Source organism: Pelodiscus sinensis, chromosome 14 (assembly GCF_052426305.1).
Source record: "Pelodiscus sinensis isolate ZL-2025 chromosome 14, ASM5242630v1, whole genome shotgun sequence".
NCBI classification, from domain to species: Eukaryota; Metazoa; Chordata; order Testudines; family Trionychidae; genus Pelodiscus; species Pelodiscus sinensis.
Genome location: NC_143065.1, coordinates 47,772,944 through 47,799,324, shown reverse-complemented (window position 1 = coordinate 47,799,324; position 26,381 = coordinate 47,772,944). Strand labels below are relative to the sequence as shown.

Sequence of the window (26,381 nt, the reverse complement as noted above, 5' to 3'; positions counted from 1 at the left end):
AATGATTCTTATAAAGAAACTGAGGACCCAAGCATGAACAGAGAGAAACAATGTAGCAGGCATCAGGTGCTTAAGCCATCCCTTAAGTAATGCCATGGCACCACATACTTGATTTCCTCCTGAAGTGCAGTCTGGAAAAGCCGAAGTAACAGATATTCTTCTCTCTGATTGGATGCATAGTTATACAGGGTGAAGATTACAGAATCCATAAATTTGGTGGATTTGTTCTGAGGCATCTGAAAAATCAGCTTGGCCAGGTAGGTAGGGTTAGTCTACAACAACAACAAATAATGAAGCATCAGCATTAGGGATGTTAACAGATTATGGGTAACCATTAAGGGTGATGCTTGGCAGGTGACTGGTTAACTGTGGGCAGAGGGCTTCTCCAGAGAGGGCTGGGAGCCGGCAACCCCACACAAGAACCAGAACAGTCAGGCTGGAGCAGTCCCTGCCTGTGGTGGGGTGTGTGTGCGTGCGTGCTGCTACAGCCCAGCTGGCAGGGGCCACTCCAGCCCTCTCACCCGCCACAGTTTAATCAAACTAGTTAACTGATTACATAGAATTTTACATCCCTAGTCAGCATTAATTCCCACAGAGACAACTGTTGGCAATGATGGGTCCAAAGTACAGTGCACAGACGACTGACTCAAGACAGACATCTCCATGGCAGGAGCTGGAAAAGCAGCGAGAGGGGAGCTGCTCACCTGAAGCAAGTAAAATAGGTGCTGATATGCTTCCAGCTTCTCCCTCTTCTCTTTGCTTAGAGCCTTCAAACCTCCCCTCTGTTTGTTGAGCATCATCATGTCAGACAGCTGCTCCTTGTTCTTCTTTGTAAGTTTCTTACTATGAGACACAACATCCTGTGAAGACAAACAGAAAAAGACTCAAATTTAACTTTAAATCCCCAAATCCTCATTCACATTTTTAAAAACTCTGTCTTTTTTAACTCTATTAACATTGTACTGATGGAACACAAGAACGGCCATACTGGGTCAGACCAAAGGTCCATCCAGCCCAGTACCCTGTCTGCCAACAGTGGCCAATGCCAGATGCACCAGAGGGAGGGATCACAACAGGTAATCCTCACATGATTCCTCCCGTCACCTCTGGAGAAAAAGAGGCTAGGGACACCATTCCTACCCATCCTGGCTAATAGCCATTGATGGACCTCGCCTCCATGAATCTATCTCGCTCTTTTTTGAACCCTGTTAAAGTTCTAGCCTTCACCACATCCTCTGGCAAGGAGTTCCACAGGTTGACTATGTGCTGAGTGAAAATGACAATCATCACAGAATATGGTCCCATCAATACCAAGGCCAACAATACAACCGCAGATGACAGATTTTCCTCAGCATACACACTCAACCCTTAAATGAAACTGAAACAAGATGTCATCAAGATCATAGGTGATTTAAATTCTTAGGTAGGAACCCTGGCCAGTATTCACAGGAATTTCAGTACTGGGTAGAAGCAAAAACCACCCACACAAATCCTTACTGATGTGGCCCCTGAATGAGAAGAAGAAAGACACTCCCCATATTCTCCTCTCATGCCAGAGCCTAGGGAAGCCCAGTCTAGTAGATTTTGTGTGCTCCAGCCCCACGGTGAGACAGCCGGAGGTGTGGGGGTGGGGGCCTGGAGTGCCAGCATAGGCTCCTCAGTGCTGGGGGGTGGGGGTGGCTGAGCCTCAGGGGGCTGGATTCAGGCAAGCTGGGGGCTGCATCTGGCCCCCAGGCCTGAGGTTCCCCACCCCTGGTCTGAAGAGTCCTAAGCAGAGATGGTACTGCCCACATGGTTTACTAGGACTATGATTGTGTTTTCATTAAGGTTATCAGTTAACAGTCACAATGTATCAGTTTCGAAATGTACTGAACTCAACAGTGACAATCCACGTCTGCTGATAAAAGTGCACCATTCATTTAGAAAACTGCCAAGCTAGTGCGCCTAACATCAACTCTATATTGGCAAATTACTGCTCAGTAAGGGGTGTTCTCACTGACAAGGAACTTAGTGCGCACCACCTCTGCAAGAAGCATAGAGCTTAATGCGCTCTGGATAGTGTGCTGGTGTGCCAGTGTAAACACCATAGTGTAGTGTGCCGAGTGGCTTCCTGCACCCTTCCCACGATGCCTGTCCTTACCTCTCTGGTGATCTGTTGCAATTCTACTCCACTGACCAACTCTCAGACTCGCCCTCTGAGTTTTCAAATTTGAAAGTCTCCTTCCTGTTTGCTCTGATGCCTGATTTGTTCTCAGTGCAACTCTCCAGCTGGCCATGCCTGACTACACATCAGAAGTAGTCCAGGTTGGAGCCATGCCAAAATGCTGGACCTCACAAGCGATTGGGAGAGGAGGCGATCCCAGATCCAGCTGTGCTCCGGCCATAGGAATTATATTACCTACACACACAACCCTAGATGCACGACTGAAAGGGGCCAGGACTGGGGGAACTGCAATGAAGGGTCTAAGTGAAGGAGCTGCAAAATGTTTCCCACATGACACAGGAAGCAAAATGCTGCTCCGGTGCTGGGCCACAACTGCAAGTTCTACAAGAGCTGACCGAGATACTTGAAGCTGAATCACTGTGAAGACCACCATAGATCCCTCAGGAGTCAGGGGGCATTAAACAGTGCACCAAGGAGAAAACTGTGGCAGAATGTGCTGAGGGAGAGAGGGACCCACAGCCAGAGGAAGACTCGTCATCCATAGAAACTTGCAGTCAAGAGCTGTTTTGTCCCCTCGAAGAAGCAGCCCTCGCAGCCTGTGGCTGATGTGTCTGCTAAGTGAGTTGGGTCTTGGAAAGCACCGAAGCGACTTGCCAGGAGCAGAAAGGTTATAGAAGTATCTAAAGGGTATTACAAGGAGGAGGGAGAAAAATTCTTCTCCTTGGTGTCTGAGGACAGGACAAGAAGCAATGGGCTTAAATTGCAGCAAGGGAGGTTTAAGATGCACACTAGGAAAAATTTCCTGTCAGGGTAGTTAAACACTGGAATAAATTCCCTGGGGAGGTTGTGGAATCTCCATCTCTGGAGATATTTAAGAGCAGGTTAGATAGACATCTGTCAGGGCTGGTCTAGATGACGCTTGGTCCTGCTGTGAGGGCAGGGGACTGGACTTGATGACCTCTCAAGGTACCTGCCAGTTCTAGCATTCTATGATTCTATGAGAAAAGATGCTTTTTGGTTCTGTGTGATGCTCCCAGCGGTGGGTCAGTCAGACAGCCAACAGACCTCATCGAAAGCTGCGCCATCCTTCTCCTCAAATTAGCTGGCAAAGCAAAAATGGTATTTGTCTCCTGAAGGCTGACATTTCCTTGGCACTGTGCCCAAACCCACAGTCAAGTAAAAGATCTTCTTTTGCTTCCCTGCTCACCCTAAGCAGCCATTACTAACTTTCATTCCCCACCACAGTGCTCTTCCAATTTCATACCTGCCCAGAGCACCATCCCACCAGGCATGAAAACCCCTGCTCCTGGCAAGAATGAGAATCCCTGGCCGGTGGCACAAAGGGATTTCTCTGCCAGTCTACTGCAAGGGCCTTCCCCTGCCTTTTCCCCTACCTGCCTTTTCCCCTACCAAGCTGCACGAAGGGATACCCTCACCTGTGCTGCTACACCAATGGTTTTCCTGTCCCTTTTCCCTATCCCACTGCACCTAGGTTTTCTCCTGCTGCCCCTGTGGTGAACTCACCATTATGGGGGTCCTATATGTAATGGACACTCGCTCCTGGACAGTCAGCGGTGCTAGGTATATGAACAGTGGGAGCATTTGAAAGGGGTGGGGGCAGTGCTGTGTCTAGTGTTAATAATGGCCTTTCTGTAATACAATGCAATTTTGGTCTTGTAAACCCAGCCTGGGACTGCCAGGCTCAGGAAGTTCTGACTCTTGCAGAGTGTCTGAGAAGGGCATGGAAGCGCCCCAGAAAGACTAGAGAGGAGTTTTGGCCTGGCATCCTGAGGTGCACAATCACAAAATCTAAGTTCCTAGACACTGCCATCAAAGCAGCCACCAGCACAGCACTACCCTGTCCCAAGAGAACTCTGACACGGCAGATCAGCTGTTACATACTTGACCAGTTTCCAGACTTCATCCAGAGTTAAGAGGCTATTTCAGGAATGGGTGGGCGATGTTCTGTGACCTGTGATGTGCAGGAGGTCAGACTACATCACCATGAATGTCCTTTCTGATCTTAAAGTCTATGAGTCAAAGGGGTTGTCATAATATCGAGCTTGCCAGAAAACTCCCTCTATTGCAGGGATGAGCAAATACTGTCCTGCAGGCTGGATCTGGTCTGACAGGGTTAACTCCTGGCAGGCCAACTGCTGCTATATCATAGAATCATAGGACTGGAAGGGACCTCGAGAGGTCATCGAGTCCAGCCCCCCGCCCTCAAGGCAGGACCAAGCTCTGTCTATACCATCCCTGACAGATGTCTATCTAACCTGTTCTTAAATATCTCCAGAGAGGGAGAGTCCACCACCTCCCTTGGCAATTTATTCCAATATTTGACCACCCTGACAGTTAGGAATTTTTTCCTAATGTCCAATCTAAACCTCCCCTGCTGCACTTTAAGCCCATTACTCCTTGTCCTGTCCTCAGAAACCAAGAGGAACAAATTTTCTCCTTCCTCCCTGTGACACCCTTTTAGATATTTGAAAACCGCTATCATGTCCCCCCTTAATCTTCTTTTTTCCAAACTAAACAAGCCCAGTTCATGAAGCCTGGCTTCATAGGTCATGTTCTCTAGACCTTTAATCATTCTTGTTGCTCTTCTCTGTACCCTTTCCAATTTCTCCACATCTTTCTTGAAATGTGGCGCCCAGAACTGGACACAGTACTCCAGCTGAGGCCTAACTAGTGCAGAGTAGAGCGGCAGAATGACTTCACGAGTTTTGCTTACAACACACCTGTTGATACAACCTAGAATCATATTTGCTTTTTTTGCAGCAGCATCACACTGTTGATTCATATTCAACTTGTGGTCCACTATGACCCCTAGATCCCTTTCCGCCATGCTCCTTCCTACACAGTCGCTTCCCATCTTGTATGTATGGAACTGATTGTTCCTTCCTAAGTGGAGCACTTTGCATTTCTCTTTATTAAACCTCATCCTGTTTACCTCTGACCATTTCTCTAACTTGCTAAGGTCATTTTGAATTATGTCCCTATCCTCCAAAGAAGTTGCAACCCCACCCAGTTTGGTATCATCTGCAAACTTAATAAGCGTACTCTCTATCCCAATATCTACATCATTGATGAAGATATTGAACAGTACGGGTCCCAAAACAGACCCTTGAGGAACTCCACTTGTTATCCCTTTCCAGCAGGATTTAGCACCGTTAACAACAACTCTCTGACTACGGTTATCCAGCCAATTATGCACCCACCTTATTGTGGCCCTATCTAAGTTATATTTGCCTAGTTTATCAAGAAGAATATCATGCGAGACCGTATCAAATGCCTTACTAAAGTCTAGGTATATGATAGCCACTTCTATTGGATCGCCGCTCCTGACCAATAGAAGCTGGGGGAAGCAGTAAGAATGTTAAGGACTAGTTGATTCCCCGCCTCCCCTCCCTCGCCACTTTGCTGCGTCTACCAGATACTTCAAAGCAGCAGCACTGCACAGCTGAGCCTGGGATCAGCTGTGTGGCGCTGCCACTTTGAAACACCACGTGGTGGTAAACGATGACAGCACAGGCAGCATCAATAACAGCATCAGTGTCGGTGCCAGAGCTGGTGCCATAACCTGAGCTACTGGTACTGAGGACGTTATCGAAAAGGGCACCACAGTTGTTGTTGATGTTGGCAAGAGTGCTGCAATTGCTGGCATTCACACCAGAGATAACTGCTCAGCCTTTGGACATGATGGGATAAAGGTTGCAGACAAGTGAAGCAGCCCCTGAAAAAGACCCATGGTTCTAACCCTGAACTTGGAAAGACCATGGAGTCAAGAAGGGCCACTGAAACCCTGTAATGGAAACTCACAAGTGACTAACTATACTAAACTACACTAACTGAATAAGCAAGGTGAGTCCAACAGGAATCAAAGTGCTAAGTCACGTGCAGCAGCAAGGACAAGGGAAGTCCCAGCTACCATCATTGATGATAAGCAACTGAGAGGGTGGCGGGTCAGAAGAGTTCCATAGTGGGAGCCATGAAGGCACAACTCCAGGGGGCATCCAGGCAGACCCAATAGTTCCTGCTGGGAAAAAATTCTGGCTACTGTGCACATGCGTGTGCACACATCTGATCTGAATCAACATGGGGGGAGGGATAGCTCAGTGGTTTGAGCATTGCCCTGCTAAACCCAGGATTGTGAGTTCAATCCTTGCGGAGGCCATTTAGGGATTTGGGGCAAAAATTGTCAGGGATGGTACTTGGTCCTGCTGTGAAGGCAGGGGACTGGACTCAATGACCTTTCAAGGTCCCTTCCAGTTCTAGGAGATAGGCAATCTCCATTAATTTAATGTAACATGAACAAGCTGGGATGGACTGCCCCCACCATGCTTTATGAAATGGACTTATGGGTACAAACATGCCTAACTCCAAGGTGCTTTAGACAAATTATCTCATTCTAACCTATCAATCTCCATGTCATAATCTGCTGGATCTGTGGATCTTATTTTGGTGTGTGCATCACTCTTGTGTGTGAACTAAGACACATGGAGTACAGAATGCTTGAGGGTTTGAAACGTGCTAAGGAAAGCCATTAAGAGTGTTTCCAATGCTGGGAAGCCTCAATGTCTGGGCAAGCATATGGAACTAGTCTTTTGTCCTTTACGTCTTAGAAATGGTTGGTCTTAGGAAGTCACATGACCTCCCTACTGGTAGGAACTGGCCAGGGAATTTCCTCATGGAAAAGGTCCAAAAAGCAATGGGAAGCTTAGCAGGGTCTTTGTCTTGCATAGGCAAGGGAATGAACCCAAGACCCCCGGGAGAGGTAGTACGTGGTTTGAAGGCTTAGCTGGAAAAGGAACAGTTTTAGGGTGAGTTTGTAACGAGTTTATAAGAAGTTTGTACTGAGGTTTTAATGTTAGAATTGGCTAAGCGTTTTTTGTTTTAAGTCTGTAATCTACTTTGCTCTGCCTATTCTTACTTATTTCCACTTAAACCCTATTGCTTGTACTTAATCAAATCACTATTTACTATCAAGCCCAGCAACCAGTATGTACATTCCCCTTTTCATTGCTAAAGGGGGCTTACCTCAATAATTCATTTGGGGTTCTGATCCCATTTGGGGAGTGGTATCCCAGGAAGCTGGGCCCAAAACTGCATTTTCCTTGGACCAAAGCAGTTTCGGTGTCTGTACTGCTTCTTGGGGCGGCAGTGATCTCAACTCTGGTCCTCAGCTGGGGGAGACCAGGGAGCTGGCCCAGCAGGACAGAGTGTTGATTAGCCCCAGAGAGCAGGAAGGTGAATGGCACCCTGGGAAGCACCCCCAAGGAATCTTCTGTGACTGCACCTCGTCACACAAGCATTACAAGAAGGATAAAGCTATTACAAACGGAACCTAGTACCATCTCCAATCACCTCTGGTTAAGTTTTGGCAGCCTTTTTTATACAGAATTATTAGCACAACGCAAGTCCAATGAATTTAAGCATCTGTAATAAGGTATGTCACTACGTAACTAGCAAACATGTGAATGGTACATTCGATGGCACAGTAAAATTGCCAGAGATGAACAGAAACTGAGAATACAACCCAATCACTTTCAGCATTTTGCCAGAGATTGATGCAACTGGTGCTCTATTTGAAAGGTCAGGTCCTTTTGGGATTTGCCATATTGAGGATGATGATGGGTGGGCAAGGTGGGAAAGCTCTGTATGGGGTAGAGGGAAAGATGGTGGGACTCAGTAGGAGTTATAACCTTTAGACATTGGCTCCAGCTGCTGCTCCTTTTACAGTACCTGTGAGTATGGGCATTTTAGCATCAAAATAGAAGTATTTTGCTTATGCGCCAGAGTAAAGGGTCTGAATTCCCTAACATTCTTACATGTGTAAGGCAGGTCAGCGCCATGTTAGAGATGTACACAGGTGACACAGAAGGATTAAGCAATTGACTCAAGAACACTCAGCAAAACAGAACCAGGTTATAATTCTGGAATGTTTGAATCACTCAGCTGTCTCCAGATAAGTCTCCCCTCTCTAGGAAGCATTTTAACAACAAGCCCCCTTGTATATTTGCCACAATTTACACTAGAACCTTCCCTTGGCTTAATATGTGCCAGGCAAAATTATGTTACATTGTGTAAGCTACTGGGACAGAGACTGTGCTGACATTGGTGTTACAGTCTCTCAACTAAAAATTAAAGAGGCATAGCAGTTGTATGCCTGGTTTTGAACAATCACCATTTTCTTTAACAAACACTTCTCTGGCAGCTACCTCAGAAGCCCCCTCCCATCTCCCCAATCTGTTTCTTCTTGCCCATTGGTTCTCTCAAGCTTTTATTTTCCTTCCTGCTGTAAGATGTGCTATAACACTGACTTGTCCTTCTGAATCCCCAACAGCTTCCACTTGTCTTGACCATGCATGGAAGTTCCCGTTTCACATGAACTTCCTTCCCCATGGTGGGACTGATTGTTCAATTAGTAAAACTGTCCAAAATAGCTAAGAGCAAGGAGAGAATATCAGGGGCTGTTTCCCTCCACTAACTGGTCTATATGCTGGACTCTGTACTTCAGCTTTCTCTCTCCGTGAGCTTCATACCTGCAATGTGATTTTGTTTTTCACAAGGAGTCCAATTTTGATGTCCATGAGATTGAGGTCATTTTCCAATTGCTGATTGGCTCGGATTAGGGTTACAACCTCCTCACGCAGCTTCATTAGGTCAAGCTCCTCCTGAAAATCCTGGTCACTCTGATCCAGTAAATGGACAAATTTCCGGACCACAGCCATAGGTGGGTCTTCAGCACTAACTATGAGGAAATGAAGAAGCATCAAGCAAGGAGGAAAAAAAAATCACTGAATACACATTTTAACAGCATATGAATAATCTTTCTATCACCACAGAATGTAAGCAGATTCTAACAGGCTTTGAAATTACTCATTTTGGGACAACATGTGAGCATAACCAGCAACAAAGGAAAGAGTCAAATATCAAATCTAGGCCAATTTGCGATGCCACGGTTAATTGAGAAGCTGGCATTTTACCCATAAATATCTACAGTGATGTCTGGAGTTAAAACTTCTATCACCCTCGGTGCTCCCAAAGGAATACCACCTCAAATAACTTTCATATACTATTCTTCCACAGTCTCTAGTGCTGCAGATGACATTAACAACGTGCCATGGAAATACTGAATCAACAGCTATCCGAGCCTCATTCCCTGGGCAATACTTACTGAGTGTTTTGTAGTCATCTCTTGCTTTATTTGCACGAATGAAGGCCTGGATTTTTACAATGTCATTTATCTAGGAGGAAAAAAAAACCTCTCATAATTTCATTCACATTGTAATGCACTAAGTATATATTAAAAAGTAGTGTAGCAAGGAGACTCTTACATGGTCTCTGAAATACTGCAGCCGCTCTCTATACTGCTTCCTGGCTTGATACATCCTGGTTACTGACTGAATCTGTGAAATAAGACAACACTCAGATATAAACTCCATGACAGGATCCCACACACAACAACCTTATTGCCAAAAGACATTGAGGAATTAAGAGGAAGTTAAAAAAATGCAACAATTATCAGCGAGCTGAAGGACTGATTCATGATGAAGTATTGAAAGAGCTAAATATGTAAATTTTGGCTAAACTGCAGATGAGGAGGCAGAACAGCAAATCATAGAATACTAGGACTGAAAGGGACCTCGAGAGTCATCGAGTCCAGTCCCCTGCCCTCACGGCAGGACCCAGTACTTACTCTAGACCATCCCTGATAGACATTTATCTAACCTACTCTTAAATATCTCCAGAGATGGAGATTCCACAACCTCCCTGGGCAATTTATTCCAGTGTTTGACTACCCTGACAGTTAGGAACTTTTTCCTAATGTCCAACCTAAACCTCCCTTGCTGCAGTTTAAGCCCATTGCTTCTTGTTCTACCCTCAGAGGCCAAGATGAACAAGTTTTCTCCCTCCTCATGACACCCCTTTAGATATCTGAAAACTGCTATCATGTCTCCCCTCAATCTTCTCTTTTCTAAACTAAACAAACACAATTCCTTCAGTCTTCCTTCATAGGTCATGTTCTCTAGACCTTTAATCATTCTCGTTGCTCTTCTCTGGACCCTCTCCATTTTCTCCACATCTTTCTTGAAATGCGGTGCCCAGAACTGGACACAATACTCCAATTGAGGCGTAACCAATGCAGAGTAGAGCGGAAGAATGACTTCTCGTGTCTTGCTTGCAACACACCTGTTAATGCATCCTGGGATCATGTTTGCTTTCTTTGCAACAGCATCACACTGATGACTCATATTCAACTTGTGGTCCACTATAACCCCTAGATCCCTTTCTGCCATACTCCTTCCCAGACAGTCGCTTCCCATTCTGCATGTGTGAAACTGATTGTTCCTTCCTAAGTGGAACACTTTGCATTTGTCTTTATTAAACTTCATCCTATTTACCTCAGACCATTTCTCCAATTTGTCCAGGTCATTTTGAATCATGACCCTATCCTCCAGATTAGTAGCAACCCCTCCCAGCGTGGTATCATCTGCAAACTTAATAAGCGTACTTTCTATACCAATATCTAAATCGTTGATGAAGATATTGAACAGAGCCGGTCCAAAAACAGACCCCTGCGGAACCCCACTTGTTATACCTTTCCAACAGGATTGTGAACCATTAATAACTACTCTCTGAATACGGTTATCAAGCCAGTTATGCACCCTACTTATAGTAGCCCCATCTAAGTTGTATTTACCTAGTTTATTGATAAGAATAATCCTAACGATCTATAAATAGCTAAAGGATATTGAGGCCAGGAAAGGATAGGGATTATTTTGGCTCATATAATTAGGAGAATGGGGTAAATTTAAGGATATCGGATGAACATTAGAAAAAACTTTCTGACCATGAGACTGGGGAGGCAGTGGAATTTTCTATCAAGAAAAGACATAGCGGCTCTGGTGATTTTAAAAAATTACACTGGACAAAGACCTAAAAACAGTCATAATCCATGATACTGAATGATTCTGCCATGACTCCTGAGGGTGGACGATAGGACCTGAAAGTCCTTTTCCACCTCTAATGAGCAGATACTTCCAAGACATCATACCTTCACGACTTGATCTCTGTGTGCTCGCAGGTAGGCCAAGCGATCTTGGTATTCCTTTCGTTGCTTGTAGCCACGCCACTGAGACTGAAACCAGAGAACACACAGACACACAAGGTTACTGTGCAGGGCATTTATTACTTTGTGACCAGCCCAGTGGTGGTCATCTTCCCAAGTTTGCCTTTGGCCAGGTATAAAAGTAGAGATTCATGATTTGTTGTTTTTAAATGTATATGAAAATGTTGTATGTGCCACGGTTACATTTACAATGCAGTTAGACATCTGCACCTGGCTTGTACCAGCTGATTCAGGCTCACAGGTGTGTTGCAGACATTTGGGATCAGGCCACAGGTTGAGCTCTGGGACCCTCCCACCACACAAGGTTCAGCCTGAGCTCAAACAGCTACACTGTAACTGAACAGCCCCATCGCCTGAGCCACGTGAGCCTAAGTCAGCTAGCACAGTCCAGACCCTAATTAGGTCAATGTCTACACTACAGCCTTGTTCTGCTGATGTATGTGCCCTTTATTGCACTGAAACAATAAGGGAGGCAGAGAGCTTATATTGATGTAGTTATGCTGACGGTGACTGTAAACGCACTATTGCTTACATCAGCTGTTAGCTCTCATCAATTTCAAAAGGGTTGGGCAGATGGACCCTACTCCCAACAGGGAGCCAGGACATGAATGTTTCTCCTGCCTTACCCACCCAAGGTTGGGAACCCTGCCTGTTTTGTCAGTTTTACCACTCTATGATGGCTGCCTGGGTGGCTTCTTCCCTGCTTCTGGGAGGGAACAGGGTGGCAAGGGATGGGGAGCAGCTTGTTGGGAGTCAGGGAGCCTGTGGAGAAGGTGTGTTCCTGGCAGAGACCAGTATCTCAGCTCCCCAACAGTGCCCCTCTTAGATCGGTGGTAGTGCTCCTAGTGAGAATGCACACAACGGATCCAAGGAGAGCAATGTGAATATGTACCACCATAGTAATTACTATAGCAATGGCTATACACTGACCTAATATGGGTCAACTTTATTTTTATGTGTAGAAATACCCCAAGACCTCTTCTCTTGCCATTCAGGCTACCTTCCCTGCCCTCAATTTCTTCCCCTTTTCCAAAGACAGGGGTTGTCTTCATGAGACAATCCAGTCCAAGTTGGGATTTTATAAAATCTGTGTGTACAATTTACTCTCTCAGACTTTTTGCTATCGCATACACTGTCATATAGTATTCTGAAACATTCCCTATATTCCTGGGGGAGTGCTCATAATTGTCCACTCACAACTTAGATATCGCCAGCTTGAAATAAGCTAATAAAAATGGAACAAGCACATTACTTCAGAGACAGAAAGCAGATCCCAGGATACAACTGTGTCAGGGTGCATCCTCAGTATGGGACAGAATTCCCACAAGAGATGGAATTAATTCACTAACTTTAATATGCTTCAACCCTAGTGCAGCCCCAGTGTACATCACTGAGCAATTCATCAGATAAAATCTTCAACACAAAGCACTGGCATACTCCTGTCCCCAAAACAAATATCAATGGCTCACTAAAGAATAAGCCACTAGAGGGTCTTCTCTGACATACTCCTCTCCCTGCCGTTTTGCCTGAGGAGGAATTTACTAGTTGATCATAAAAATACATCAGCAAAATACTCTTCAGGGAGGGGCTGTCTTTCTGTTACATATCTGTACTATATCTAGCACCTAGAAACTCTGGTTTCTAGGCACTACTATTATTCACAAACAACAGTCTCCCACTGTACATAATACAGACTCAGAAATAACAACTCCTAGATCACAGCTACTCAACATGTGGCCCATGGCCTGTTTGTTTGCGGCCTGCGGTGCGGTTTGGGTTTAGCAGGGCTCAACATGCGGCCAATGGGTGGGATCCTTTGAACACGGCCTCCACTGGGAACACGCTCTACAATGGCGAGGCAATATAATGGTGGTCTATTGATATGCGTTTTAGTAGTTAAATTCCTGGACTGTCATTGCTCATGAAAAGCGCTGTCATATGGGTAGAAATTGGGTAAACATTGAATTTTATTAATATCAGCAGAACTGACTTAAATGGGGCCTGCATGTGGTGTAGTCTTGCCTTAATCTTGTATTCATGCCCGTCAGTGTGAAATCAGCTATTTGCATATATATTTGTACGTATATACAACAACTCTTAAATTGCAGCCCTTGTCATGTGCTGAGCGTATCATTGTGGCCCCCAGGACTTCCAAAGTTGAGTATCCCTTCCCTACACAGAGACAGGACTTAATTACCTGGATACAAGTGATTGCAGGGACCTGTTTCTTCAAGAAATTCATTCTGGAGTTGAATTCCTGGCGAACAAGGTACCCACGGCAGCAAGCCTGCAATCTGGTTATCAGATTCTCGTTAGCAAGCCAGAGCTGTTCTCTGTTGTATGCAGCCGTGACTCCCGAGATTGAGCTCTGAATTCATGGAGGAAGAAACAAGGCAAAGCACAAAAGGAGAAAGGACAGAGAGTGAGCAGACAAAAATCAATATGGTAAATCAAATATCTGTATCATGCACAACATCCCCTAAATTATCTCTCAACATACATTTGGAGCATGATCCTGAGTTCAAAGTTATGGTGAACGCGCTCAAGTGGCTCCTCTATATAATTTCTTCTGAGAGCAGGAATTTCCTCGTAAGTGGATCCAAGGTCAAATGCACTGATTTATAGATATTAGAGTGCATCCATCGGTCTGTCTGCAAATCCGTTTGTTCAAGTACTCCTCATAAATGTAAGAGCTAGGGCCACAACATTTGTCAGGCAGCTTCCTCTTATCCAAACTTAAAGCAAGGCCAGGGGGGTTTGATTGCGCCAGGAAAATGGGAAGTGCCAGGAATGGGACTGTTTTCAAGAACATGGAAAGGGAGGGTCCTGCTGTTCTGAGAGACTTGTCACTGCAGAGTGACCCCCGGGAGCAGCTGCACCATCAAGAGAGAAGCGTGATGGGGCTGGAACGCAGCATCTTGCCTGCCACCCGACCAGGTAAGTTGCTCCTCCTCAGCCCCTGGCTGCAGCAAGCAGGGAGAGGAGCGGAGTGAAGAAGGAGAAAGCCCTGCCAGCTAGAGGGGCAGAGACATGGCCCCTGCTGGCCAAGGGAGAAGGAGAAGGTCCCACCAGATGAGAACCCCCACGCTGCCCTGAGCCCCTTCACACCCCTGAACCCTCACTCTTGCACACCCCCAGCCTCATGCTCTGATCTACCTGCCTTCCCCACATCCCTCAGGCATTCCCCTGACTCCTGCACCCCTCCACACCATCAGTCCCCTGCCCTAAAGGACCCAGGCAATGCCGGGTAAGTTTTCTCTAATCTATCTATATATTTTAGAAATGTCTGTCTCTGAATCTCTTTGTTCAAGAACTCCTCCTAAATGGTAAGAGCTAGGGCCACCAAATTGGGCATGTAGCTTCCTATTCTCCTAATGTAAAGCAAGGCCAAGGTTTGTTTGCAGCAACAAAACAGGAAGTGCCAGGAACAGGACTGATTTCCATAACATAGAAAGGGAGGGGGCAGTGAAAGGACGGATGTAATAATGAGAGTGGCCACTGGGGGCAGCAAGCCTGAGCTGTACTGCAGAGACACCAATGGGGAAGCTGCACCACCACGGCAGAAGCCAGCAGGGATGGGGCTCTGACATCTTGCCTGCCACTAGCCCTAGACTGAGTAAAAGTAGCCTCTTTGCCCCAAACTCTTCCTCTTACCCTCCCCTGGCCTTTGGCTGCAGTACCACGCGGGAGGGGAGGGTCCCTCGGCAGCCGGGGAGAGAGAAGGGCTGGGTGGGAAGGGAGGGAGGGAAGAGATAAAGCCCCACCCTGATCCCCTCCTAGCCACCCAACCCTCACTCTCACCCTCCCATTCCCCTAGCCTCCTGCCCCCGCCACCAGTGTTCCCTCTAAGCTGTGCAGCAGCACAGCTTCACAGGTGATTAATCAGCCCCACCCAGTCAGTCAGCTCCATACATGGAGCCCTGAGCCTCTGACTGGGAGGGGCTGATTAATCACCTGTGAAGCTGTGCAGCCCCTCAGCTTAGATGGAACACTGGCTACCACCACCAGCCCCCTGCCCTGAAGGGCCCAGGCAATGCCGGGGAAGTCTTCTATTACTTTAAAAATCTGCTAGCCCCCCTTAGAAAGGGTGAAGTGCGTGTGTACAGCATAACAAAATCAAAAGTACATGGTGGAACATACCAAAAGGCACCGCTAAGAGGAAGCTGTAGCAGCAAATTATTTGGTTTAGTTCTTTTTAAACATTTTCCATTTGGATTTAAGATTTAACTCTTAGAGTAACTCTGCAAAGAATTACTCAGGTGAGCAACTGCAGAGGACTTGCTCTTTGTTCAGGGAGAAAATGAACACGTTATTCTCCTACCTGTATTTCCTCCCGGGAGAGCTGTGTATTATTCTGCACAAATCCTGAGGGTTCATCCCAGCGTCCATCTCTGGTTCGCAGGTTATGGTAATAGTAATAGCCTCCTTTCACCCAGTGCTTCACCCACTCACTGCCATTGTCCCCTAGGAACAGAAATGGAAGTACAACAGCTTAAGGGAAAGCATGGTCTGTTCAGTGCAGCTAGCAAGAGAGAGATGTCACATTGTCCCGGCACTTTGCTGATTTAAGAGTATAGCTACCTATCAGAACAGCCTAATATACAAGTAAAAATATATTTTCTAAATGTTACAAAGCAGCCTCCCATCCCCTCCACACAAACCCAGATTCCATTCCAAACAGAGTATTTTCCGTGGCCTCAGCTTTCCATTCTACTAGCTGAGGTTCATCTGCTCTCTGCTTGCAGTTCACCATTTAAAAATCAGTTGTATAACTCCAGAAATCACCTGCAGCCATTTTCTCTCTCTTGGCTTCTGCCAGGTCACGCTGATATGTCTCATCACACTCTGGAGTGACTCCATACAATCCGACATCAGACGAGCGCAGGGCACTGAGGGTCTGGCCCACATCCCCATGGAGCACTGCTTCATTAATGGCCAGAATTCCTAAGGAAACTTAGAAAACACACAAAAGAGCTGCTGACCTTGGCATGCGGGGCTCTGTGGTCTACTTCACACACCCCAAATGAATAGAAACGCAACTGTGAAGATTTCTCTGGGTGTGGGGGAAAAGAGACATCAGGTGAACACCTTTAGGAAATAAGTGTCTTCAATAGAGCATATGGCCATTCCCAGACATTCTAGTTTCACTTCACCCTGCCCTTTCCACTTAGACCCACAACTTCACACAGCATCCTAGCCATCCCTCTTGCAGGTCACCTCTCAGTCCAGAGAAGAGCAACTGAGAGGTCACGACCTGTGGGTAGTGCCACTGGGGATGACATTGCAAGTGAAGAATCAGAGTGATTGGTCACTATTTAGTGCACAGAGAGCTCCACATGAATCCCAGAACAGGCCACATTCAAGCAGCAATACTTTTTAAAAGGTGTGAAGAGGACTATTTGCAGATACTCTACACTACAGGTCTGTTTGATAGAAACTGACTGGAATGTGGCAGCAGAAATCAGCTTTCCTCAGGATGGATGTTTCTTGGCATAACCTTCCAATAGCTCACCTACCACACATTGCCCATTTAGGCATGTTCTCATGGAGGCACCATGATCTATTGTATTGGTACTCACAGGAACAGAAGCTCAAGTTTACTTAATGGTTTTTAGTACATTATGGATAAAATTCTAGGGGCTATTTTACATGGAATTGCAGAGAAAGACCTTCAGCCACATATGGGCATCAAAGACTATTAGGAAGACAATGATTAGCATGCAAATCCATTACCATATTTTGAAGGACTTTAGGTTGTGTCCATAATACATCCTTAAACTTGGTGTTGGCTAGGTCACTATATGAAATGTCTGCTTTTCTGACCATCTACAGACATACAAGGAAATGAAGGAGAGGAAATGCAAAAAATCTAAGTGCATAGTCACCTTTGTGACTAAGGAAAGTGTATGTCTGTATTTAAAACACTACCACCCCTGAACACTTGCTAGAAGCACTGAAGAAGAGATCTGCTGAGTCACTCTAGTGGAGATGCACCATGTGCCATCCTAGAGCCAATGGCATAGAACTTCGCACTGTCAGAGTTCCCCACTCCAGAGCTCTTGCTTCAGGCATGTGGGTAAGTGGAGTGAGCATGCATTTTTAAGTCATGTAATGTCATTATTGTGATACGTTTATATTAAAAATTAAAGAAATAGACAAGAAGAATATATGTTATGAAACATTTCAGGGTTAAAAAAAGAATTTAAAGAAAAATGTAACATTACTAATAAGAGTGGGGTGGGGGCAGATGCCTGGAGGTGACAAAAGGCTCAGCTACTTTGCTTTCATCTTCAACACAAAGGATGCTAGTAGGTTCACCTGATAAATGTTACACAGAATGCGAGAATAAGAATACAATCATAGAACACTAGAACTGGAAGGGGCCTCGAGAGGTCTTCAAGTCCAGTGCCCTGCCCTCACGGAGGATGCAATACTGTCTAGACCATCCCTGATAGATGTCTACCTAACCTACTCTAAATATTTCCAGAGATGGAGATTCCACAACTTTCCTAGGCAATTTGTTCCAGTGTTAAATCCCCCTGACAGTTAGGAACTTTTTCCTAATGTCCAACCTAAACCTCCCTTGCTGCAGTTTAAGCCCCTTGCTTCTTGTCCTATCTTCAGAGGCCAAGGAGAACAAGTTTACTCCCTCCTCCTTGTGACACCCTTTTAGATACCTGAAAATTGCTATCATGTCTCCCCTCAGTCTTCTCTTTTCTAAACTAAACAAACCCAATTTTTGAAAGTAGAGCCTGGCCCTATGGCACACGCTGTCCAGGGGTGCGGAGCTGGCCCAGAAGCCAGACCAGGACCCAGCAGCTCATCCCAGCCATGGTTATGGAGCTCCCCTGGCAGCCAGAATTGGACTGGCTGTGCAGCCTAACCAGTTACATGGAGCCCAGCTACCGGGGCCTAGGGAGCAGGGAGCCTGGGAGCCAGGTGGGGGCATGGAGCCTGGAGGGAAGCCCCACTGGGTCTGCTGATGGACCTCAGGAAAGCCAGGAGTCCATCAGCAGAGGAGCTGGAATTCACCTCCCCTGGCCTGGCAAAATCCAGAATTTGGGACTGATCAAGGTCCCAAGGGCGCCAGACCAGGGAGGCTCTGTACAGGAAATTAGTGGAAAGAATTTCAAAGGGCTTTTGAGAAGTCTATAACGGGCCATCAAAGAAACTGAAAACCATAAGATAAGATGAAAAATTCTCTCAGGAACTGAAAAAACGATTGAGATAGGAAGCAAAGAGCAGGAACCAACCATGGTTTCTAAAGACAAAAAGGAAGTTAATAGTGAGGTGCCCATTAATCAGTGCCAGACCTAATGTTCAAGATTTTTTTAGGGTATCTGAAAGCTGTAGAGAACACCACAGGTGAAAAATGCTGATGTACAAAATTGTTTAGGTTAGTAAAAATCAGTGCAAATTTGAGGGACTCCAAAAGCATCTAATAAAATGGAATTACTGGGAAAGCCAATGGCAGATTATATTTAGCATACACAAATACAGTAGAATATAAACTGGATGAAATCATTTAAGTTGTGCATGCACACGCACATAGACACACAAACACTAACAAGTAATGAATTGGTTGCAACTTCAGGATAAAGATTTAGGTTAGCCATTACTTTGTGACATGTGATGAAGACATTTGCTCAATGTACTGCAGTGGTTAAAAATACTGAATCAGATGTGGGGATGTATTCAGAAGATGACTTCATACTGTAGAAAAATAACATCATTACAATAAGCTCATAGTCTAGCCTCACCTTGCATTATGCACACCTACTCCCCCTAAAACACTCCTCCAGGGCACACTATGCGCTCTCACATACACATAGTGACCATTCTACAGCTGAAGCATCTTCTAGAAAATTCGAGGGTGCCTGATTATGAAGAGTAATAGACACTCTTGATATGAAACTTACATTTCTGAGCCTCCTCTGTGTCCCTGTTGGACCGATGAATCCCATCCTGAATTTCATCCAGCCACAGCACAGCTGTCTCATCATGAGTGTCCTAAAAGAAAAGTGGAAAAAAAACGATCTTTAGCTGCACATCTAAGACAATTTTGCCTAGTGAAGAAATCTGCGCACACAGAAAAAGCGTCCACACATTAAGTTTCATCCACAGAAGAAAAAAAGCCACATTTCTCTACAGGGTTCCCTCCAAGCTGCATAGCTGCCTAATAAGCCCCATGCAGGGGCTCAGAGCTACTGCACAGGTATTCTGGCTGCCGCTGTCATCCCCTGCTGTGCAGAAGGGGGGGATGGGTTGGAAGCAGTGGCCCTGCTTGCAGGGGAATGGATTGGCTTCTACTTCCCCCCTTCCCCCCCCCCCATGGACTGGAGCAGCCCTACACCCTTTGGGGATGTTCCAGACTACTGGTTAACTGGTACCCGGTAAACATCATCCAATAAGTCCTCTGCCCGCAGGGGCTGTTACAGGGTACTGGTTAAACAGTGCCCAGTAAATATCACCCAATAAGTCCTCTGCCATGGGGGCTGTTCTGGGGACAGGGGGGGGGGGCAGAGGGGGGGGAGTACTGGTTAACCGGCAACTGGTAAGAATCACCCAATAAGCCCTCTGCCCATGGGGGCTGATTCAGGGTACTGGTTAACCGGTGCCCAGTAAGCATCACCCAGCCGTTTACTTCCCTATTCCATACATGGACATAAAAATTAAGGGAACAATGATCTTCACCAGATACTCAGCATTTGACTGCAGCACAAGAATTAAAACTTCATGTGTGCCTGTGACCAGTAGAGGCTGCTACAGTCACAACTCAAGCAGCTTCTCCTATCCTCCCATCATTTCATTTTCAAAGATAAACTTATTGAGGAAGGGGGAGCAACTGATCGAGCTATGCACAATATTAGAATCTAACAAGCAGAGTGCAAAAAGCTCCTGAATTACCACCAATCAGCCTAAAGCCATGGTACCTGGAGGACATTTATTCCCATATTACCAGGGAAACAGACTCAAGTCAATGAACAAAGAAGCTACAAAACATAGTACTTAAACAGAATAAAAATTGGTTTCCCCCATCCAAGCTGCAAGGCAAAAAGTATCAAAATGATATTTAACTGGAAGTGTGTTTAAACAGACTTTTAACTAAGCTTCGCAACTCTCTTTAACAGGCCATTGTAGACAGGCTGTTCACCAGACACACACAACTGTTATGGCTGAACTTGGAACAAAATTAGTCTGCTGTGTTTATCTGCAGGAGACTGAGATGAGGAGACAGGGGTAGAGGTTTAACAAAGAACCAAATCGTATACATGTAGAACACACGATCCTGCAACTGCCAAGTAGAGTCTCTCCACACCCACCATTTGCTTCCTGTGGCTAATTATTAAAATAAGAAGCCACTTCCTTCAACCCTCCCTGTACAAACACAATACAGGAAACTCTCAACATCAGCACAAAGTGCACTACAGCCATGCAACACTAAGATCCACTCTCCATGGTGGGAAACAGATTGGGAGGTCAGTTCCAAAAGGGGCATTTCCTAACATACCCTGTGAATTTGCTCAATTAACATAATTCTGTAGCTTTGAAATAGGACTTCAGCTAAAAGTCAGCCTGGTCCCAGGAGAATGGTGGAAGGAGAGAAACGGTCCAGGTGAAGGAGGAGGAGGAAGAGGACTTTTCTAGTCCACTCTGACAAAGGTAACAACTTTGCACACTCCAAAATCTGCTAGTAAAAGTAAATGCACAGCATATCAGAATAGCTAGGATGGCTTCGGAAAAAACCACTCAGGCACACATGCAGTGAACAACAACTCCCTGATGCTGCTCAGGACCAAATTTACACTAACACCCCCCCAGTCCTCAACGAGGAGCTTTCTATCTGCTACTCAAGATACACAAACCTGGAAATCCCAGACAACCCATCATCTCAAGCATTGGCACACTTACAACAGGATTATCTGGCTATATCTACTCCCTTCTCAGACCCTATGCTACCTCCGTGACACCACTGACCTGAGGAAACTTCAGAACATCAGTGTTAAGTCACAGGGATAGATAGTTGCTTTTATTAATCTCACTACAAAGACAAACTCAATACTTCCAAATGATTACACAACTACTACAAAATACAAATCTCACTACATCACTACCATTACAGATAAATACACAACTACTGCAAACTAATCCAAATAATTAGCATAAGCAAAGCAATACATATAAATGAGCAACAGGCACTTGGAAATGCTTACGCTCGTTCAGATCTGCAGGGAATTCTGTTCTGGTCACCTCACACCAGGCCGCAGTGGACATGGTTCCAGCTGGGGGACTCAGGGCACCTTCCGAGGGAAAAAGTCTCTGGTGGAATTCCCACGGGGCGGGTGCTCTGGCAGGTTTTATACTCTAGCTGTTTACCGGGTGTGCATGTACCTGGCTCTACGCCATTCTTATCACTCTTATGGGCTGACACCGAGGTCAGACTTGTTTACTGCTCAGTAGTTTCCCAGCTCAAGGCATGGGTTAGAGCTGATAAAGCCCAGCTGCTGTTTGTGCTTTCAGGGTCCCAGGCTATGCTAAGCTGGGTACAGCAGGGATGGAAACTCCCATCCTAGGCCTGCTAAGCTGCAGAACCCACATATGATTCTCATGTGACAATCAGTAATCTACCTGAAAATACCATCCTGGCCACTATGGACGTAGAAGCCCATTACACCAACATTCCACATGAAGACAGATAACAGGCCATCAGAACATCATCCCCGATGACAGCAATGCACACATAGAATCATAGAACCATAGAACGGGAAAAGACCTCAGAAGGTCATCAAGTCCAGCCCCCTTCTCTAGGTAGGACCAATCCCAACTAAATCAACCCGGCCAGGGCTTTGTCAAGCCGAGACTTAAACACCTCTAGGGATGGAGACTCCACTACTTCCCTAGGTAACCCATTCCAGTGCTTCACCACCCTCCTAGTGAAAAAGTTTTTCCTAATATCCAACCTGGATCTCTCCCACCTCAACTTGAGACCATTGCTCCTTGTTCTGCCATCTGTCACCACTGAGAACAGCCTTTCTCCATCCTCTTTGGAACCTCCCTTCAGGAAGTTGAAGGCTGCTATCAAATCCCCCCACTCACTTTTCGCTTCTGCAGACTAAACAGACCCAAGTCCCTCAGCCTCTCCTCATAAGTCATATGCTCCAGCCCCCTAATCATTTTGGTTGCCCTCGGCTGGATCCTCTCCAATGCGTCCACATCCTTTTTGTAGTGGAGGGCCCAGAACTGGACACAATACTCCAGATGTGGCCTCACCAAAGCCGAATAAAGGGGAATAATCTTTAATATTTTAATAATGGAGATTGCCTATCTCCTAGAACTGGAAGGGACCTTGAAAGGTCGAGTCCAGTCCCCTGCCTTCACAGCAGGACCAAGTACTATCCCTGATGAATTTTTGCCCCAAATCCCTAAATAGCCTCCGCAAGGATTGAACTCACATCTCTGGATCTGCTGGCAATGCTCCTCTTAATACAACCTAATATGCCATTAGCCTTCTTGGCTACAAGGGCACACTGTTGACTCATATCCAGCTTCTCATCCACTGTAACCCCCAGGTCCTTTTCTGCAGAACTACTACTTAACTGGTTGGTCCCCAGCTAGTAACTATGCTTGGGATTCTTCCGTCCCAAGTGCAGAACTCTGCACTTGTCCTTGTTGAACCTCATCAGATTTCTTGTGGCCCAATCCTCCAATTTGTCTAAGTCATTCTGGACCCTATCTCTGCCCTTAAGCATATCTACCTCTCCCCCCAGCTTAGTGACATCTGCAAACTTGCTGAGGGTGCAATCCATCCCCTCATCCAGGTCATTAATAAAGATATTGAACAAAACCGGTCCTAGAACCGAACCTTGGGGCACTCCCCTAGAAACCGACCGCCATCCTGACATTGAGCCGTTGATCACTACCCGCTGGGCCCGGCCTTCTAGCCAGCTTTCTATCCATCTTACAGTCCATTTATCCAATCCACACTCCCTTAACTTTCTGGCAAGAATATTGTGGGAGACCGTATCAAAAGCTTTGCTAAAGTCAAGGTATATAACATCCACTAACTTTCCCATGTCCACCGAGCCAGTTACCTCATCATAGAAGCTAATCAGATTGGTCAGGCACAACTTGCCCTTTGTGAATCCATGCCGACTATTCCTAATCACTTTCCTCTCATCCAAGTGCCTCAATATGGATTCCTTAAGGATCCCTTCCATGATTTTTCCAGGAACCGAGGTAAGACTGACCGGCCTTTAGTTCCCTGGATCGTCCTTCTTTCCTTTTTTGAAGATGGGCACTACATTTGCCTTTTTCCAATCATCCGGGATTTCTCCCGAGCTCCACGACTTTTCAAAGATAATAGCCAAAGGCTCCGCAATGACATTTGCCAAATCCCTCAGTACCCTCAGATGCATTAAATCTGGGCCCATGGATTTGGGTACGTTTAGCTTTTCTAAATAGTTTCTAACCTGTTCTTTACCCACCACGGGCTGTTCATCTTCATCCCATCTTGCATCACTTAGCGCAGAAGTCCAGGAGCCAACCTTGTCCGTGAATACAGAAGCAAAGAAAGCATTGAGTACTTCAGCTTTCCCTACATCATCTGTCACTAGGTTACCTCCTTCATCAATTAGGGGCCGCCAACCCTCTCTGATCACCTTCTTCTTGTTAACATGCCTTTAGAAGCCTTTCTTGTTATCCTTCACATCCTTAGCCACTCGCAATTCCATTTGTGCTTTCGCCTTCCTGATAACCCCCCGGCATTCTCGAGCTAGACCTTTAAACTCCTCCCTGGTCATTTGTCCAAGTTTCCACTTTTTGTAAGCTTCCTTTTTGTGCTTAAGTTCACCAAGGATTTCCCCTGTAAGCCAATCCGGTCTCCTACCATGTTTGCCTCTCTTGCTACGCGTCAGGATGGTTTCTTTCTGTGCCTTCAATAAGGCTTCTTTAAAATACTGCCAGCTGTCCTGGACTCCTTTCTCCTTCATGTTAGCATCCCAGGAGATTCTGCCCATCAGATCTCGGAGGGAGTCAAAATCTGCTTTTTTGAAGTCCAAGGTGTGTATTTTACTACTCTCTTTTCTTCCTTTGGTCAGGATCCTGAAATCTACTATCTCATGATCACTGTTTCCCAGGTTGTCACCCACCTCCACTTCCCCTATTAGTTCCTCCTTGTTTGTGAGCAGAAGGTCAAGCTGAGCACAGCCCCTGGTCGGATCCTTCAGCACTTGTGTCAAGAAGTTATCCCCAACATTCTCTAAAAACTTCCTGGATTGCCTGTGTACTGCCGTATTGGTTTCCCAACAGATGTCAGGGTGATTAAAGTCCCCCATGAGAACCAGGGCCTTCGATATGGAAGCTTCGCTCAGTTGTCCAAAGAAAGCCTCATCTACCTCATCCACCTGATTCGGTGGCCTATAGCAGACACCAACCACAACTTCACTGCTGTTGTTTGCTCCTTTAAACCTAACCCATAGACTTTCAACAGGTTTTTCTCCCTCTTTATACTGGAGTTCAGAGCAATCGTAGTGCTCTCTTACATATAGTGCAACTCCTCCTCCTTTTCTCCCCTGCCTGGTCTTCCTGAACAGTCTATAACCTTCCATGACAGCGCTCCAGTCATGCGAGTCATCCCACCAAGTCTCTGTTATCCCAATTAAATCATATTTCTTGGACTGGGCCAGGGCTTCCAGTTCTTCCTTTTTGTTGCCCTGGTTTCTCGCATTAGTGTACAAACACTTCAGGTAACCAGTTGATCATCCTATCTTCTCCATTCGAATCAGGGGTCCTCCTTTCTTGCCCCTTCCTCTCTGCATTTCTTCCCGGTATCCGACTTTCCCACTCCCCGCAGGGTTTTGGTCACCGTCCCCCGACGAACCTAGTTTAAAGCCCTCCTCACTAGGTTTGCAAGCCTGCCCGCGAAGATGCTCCTTCCTCTCTTCGTTAGGTGGATCCCATCTCTTCCTAACAAGCCTTGTGCCCGGAACAGAGTCCCATGGTCGAAGAAACCAAAGCCCTCTCTGCGACACCACCTGCGCAACAACGTATTTACGTCCTCAATTCGACGATCCCTGCCCAGTCCTTTCCCTTCAACAGGGAGGATGGACGAGAACACCACTTGCGCTCCGAATTCTTGGATCCTTCTTCCCAGGGCTACGTAATCCACAGTAACCCACTCAAGGTCATTCTTGGCCGTATCATTAGTTCCCACGTGGAGAAGCAGGAAGGGGTAGCGATCCGAAGGTTTGATCAGCCTCGTAAGCCTCTCTGACATCCTGAATGCCAGCTCCCGGTAAGCAGCACACCTCTCGAGATTCTAGGTCTGGACGGCTGAGGAATGGCTCAGTCCCTCTTAGGAGGGAGTTCCCGACCACCACCACCCATCATTTTCTTTTGAGAGTGGTGGCCGTGGAACCCCCATCCCTAGGACTACGCATCCCATGCCTTCCAGTAGATGGTGTTCCCTTCTGGGGGTATGTCTACACTACAGCGCTAATTCGAACTAACTTAGTCGAACTAAGCTAATTCGAACTAACGCATCCAGACTAAAAAACTAGTTCGAATTAGCGTTTTGCTAATTCGAACTAGCATGTCCACATTAAGTGGACCCTGAACCGGGGTTAAGGATGGCCGGAAGCGGAGCCGGCAGGGCATCAGATGAGGACTTAGAGCGTGGAGCTGCTGCCTCAGGCTAGCCGAGGGCTGTGCTTAAAGGGACCCGACCCCCACCCCGGACGGACAGTTCTCAGGGGTGCCCCGCTTGCAAAGCAGTCCTGGCTTGGAGTGCCCTGAGTGCCCACACTGGGCACATCACAGCACTCGGCCATCAGACTGGCTGCACTTGCCGCAGGCTGCCATCTGGGGAGAGGGGGCAATTGGGGGGCTGCAGGAGAGCTTCCACCCCCAGAAGCCCGCAGAGCCAGCCCAGTCCTTCCCATCGGGGGCTTGTACCCCATTCCTCCCTCACCTCCTTCTACTTACCCTTCCTGATGTACAAAATAAAGAAAACGTGTGGTCAAAAATAGAATCTCTCTTTATTGAACAAAACTGGGGAAGACTGGGAAAAGGAGGTGGGAGAGG

The 26,381-nt window shown here is 46.3% G+C and overlaps 1 protein-coding gene across 2 annotated transcripts in view; it reads right to left on the bottom strand.

Moving 5' to 3' along the window:
* The window catches only part of IQGAP1 (IQ motif containing GTPase activating protein 1), a 261,663-nt gene that overhangs the window by 86,438 nt on the left and 148,844 nt on the right, over positions 1-26,381 (bottom strand). For both annotated transcript variants that reach the window (XM_075916963.2, XM_075916961.2), the window contains exons 16-25: positions 19,220-19,310; positions 16,086-16,253; positions 15,622-15,764; positions 13,498-13,668; positions 11,226-11,309; positions 9,505-9,576; positions 9,345-9,414; positions 8,710-8,918; positions 705-860; positions 109-272 (exon numbers count right to left, since the gene is read on the bottom strand). In XM_075916963.2, coding sequence (XP_075773078.1) covers positions 109-272; positions 705-860; positions 8,710-8,918; positions 9,345-9,414; positions 9,505-9,576; positions 11,226-11,309; positions 13,498-13,668; positions 15,622-15,764; positions 16,086-16,253; positions 19,220-19,310 — 1,328 coding nt within the window. The remainder of the gene's footprint in view (positions 1-108; positions 273-704; positions 861-8,709; positions 8,919-9,344; positions 9,415-9,504; positions 9,577-11,225; positions 11,310-13,497; positions 13,669-15,621; positions 15,765-16,085; positions 16,254-19,219; positions 19,311-26,381) is intronic.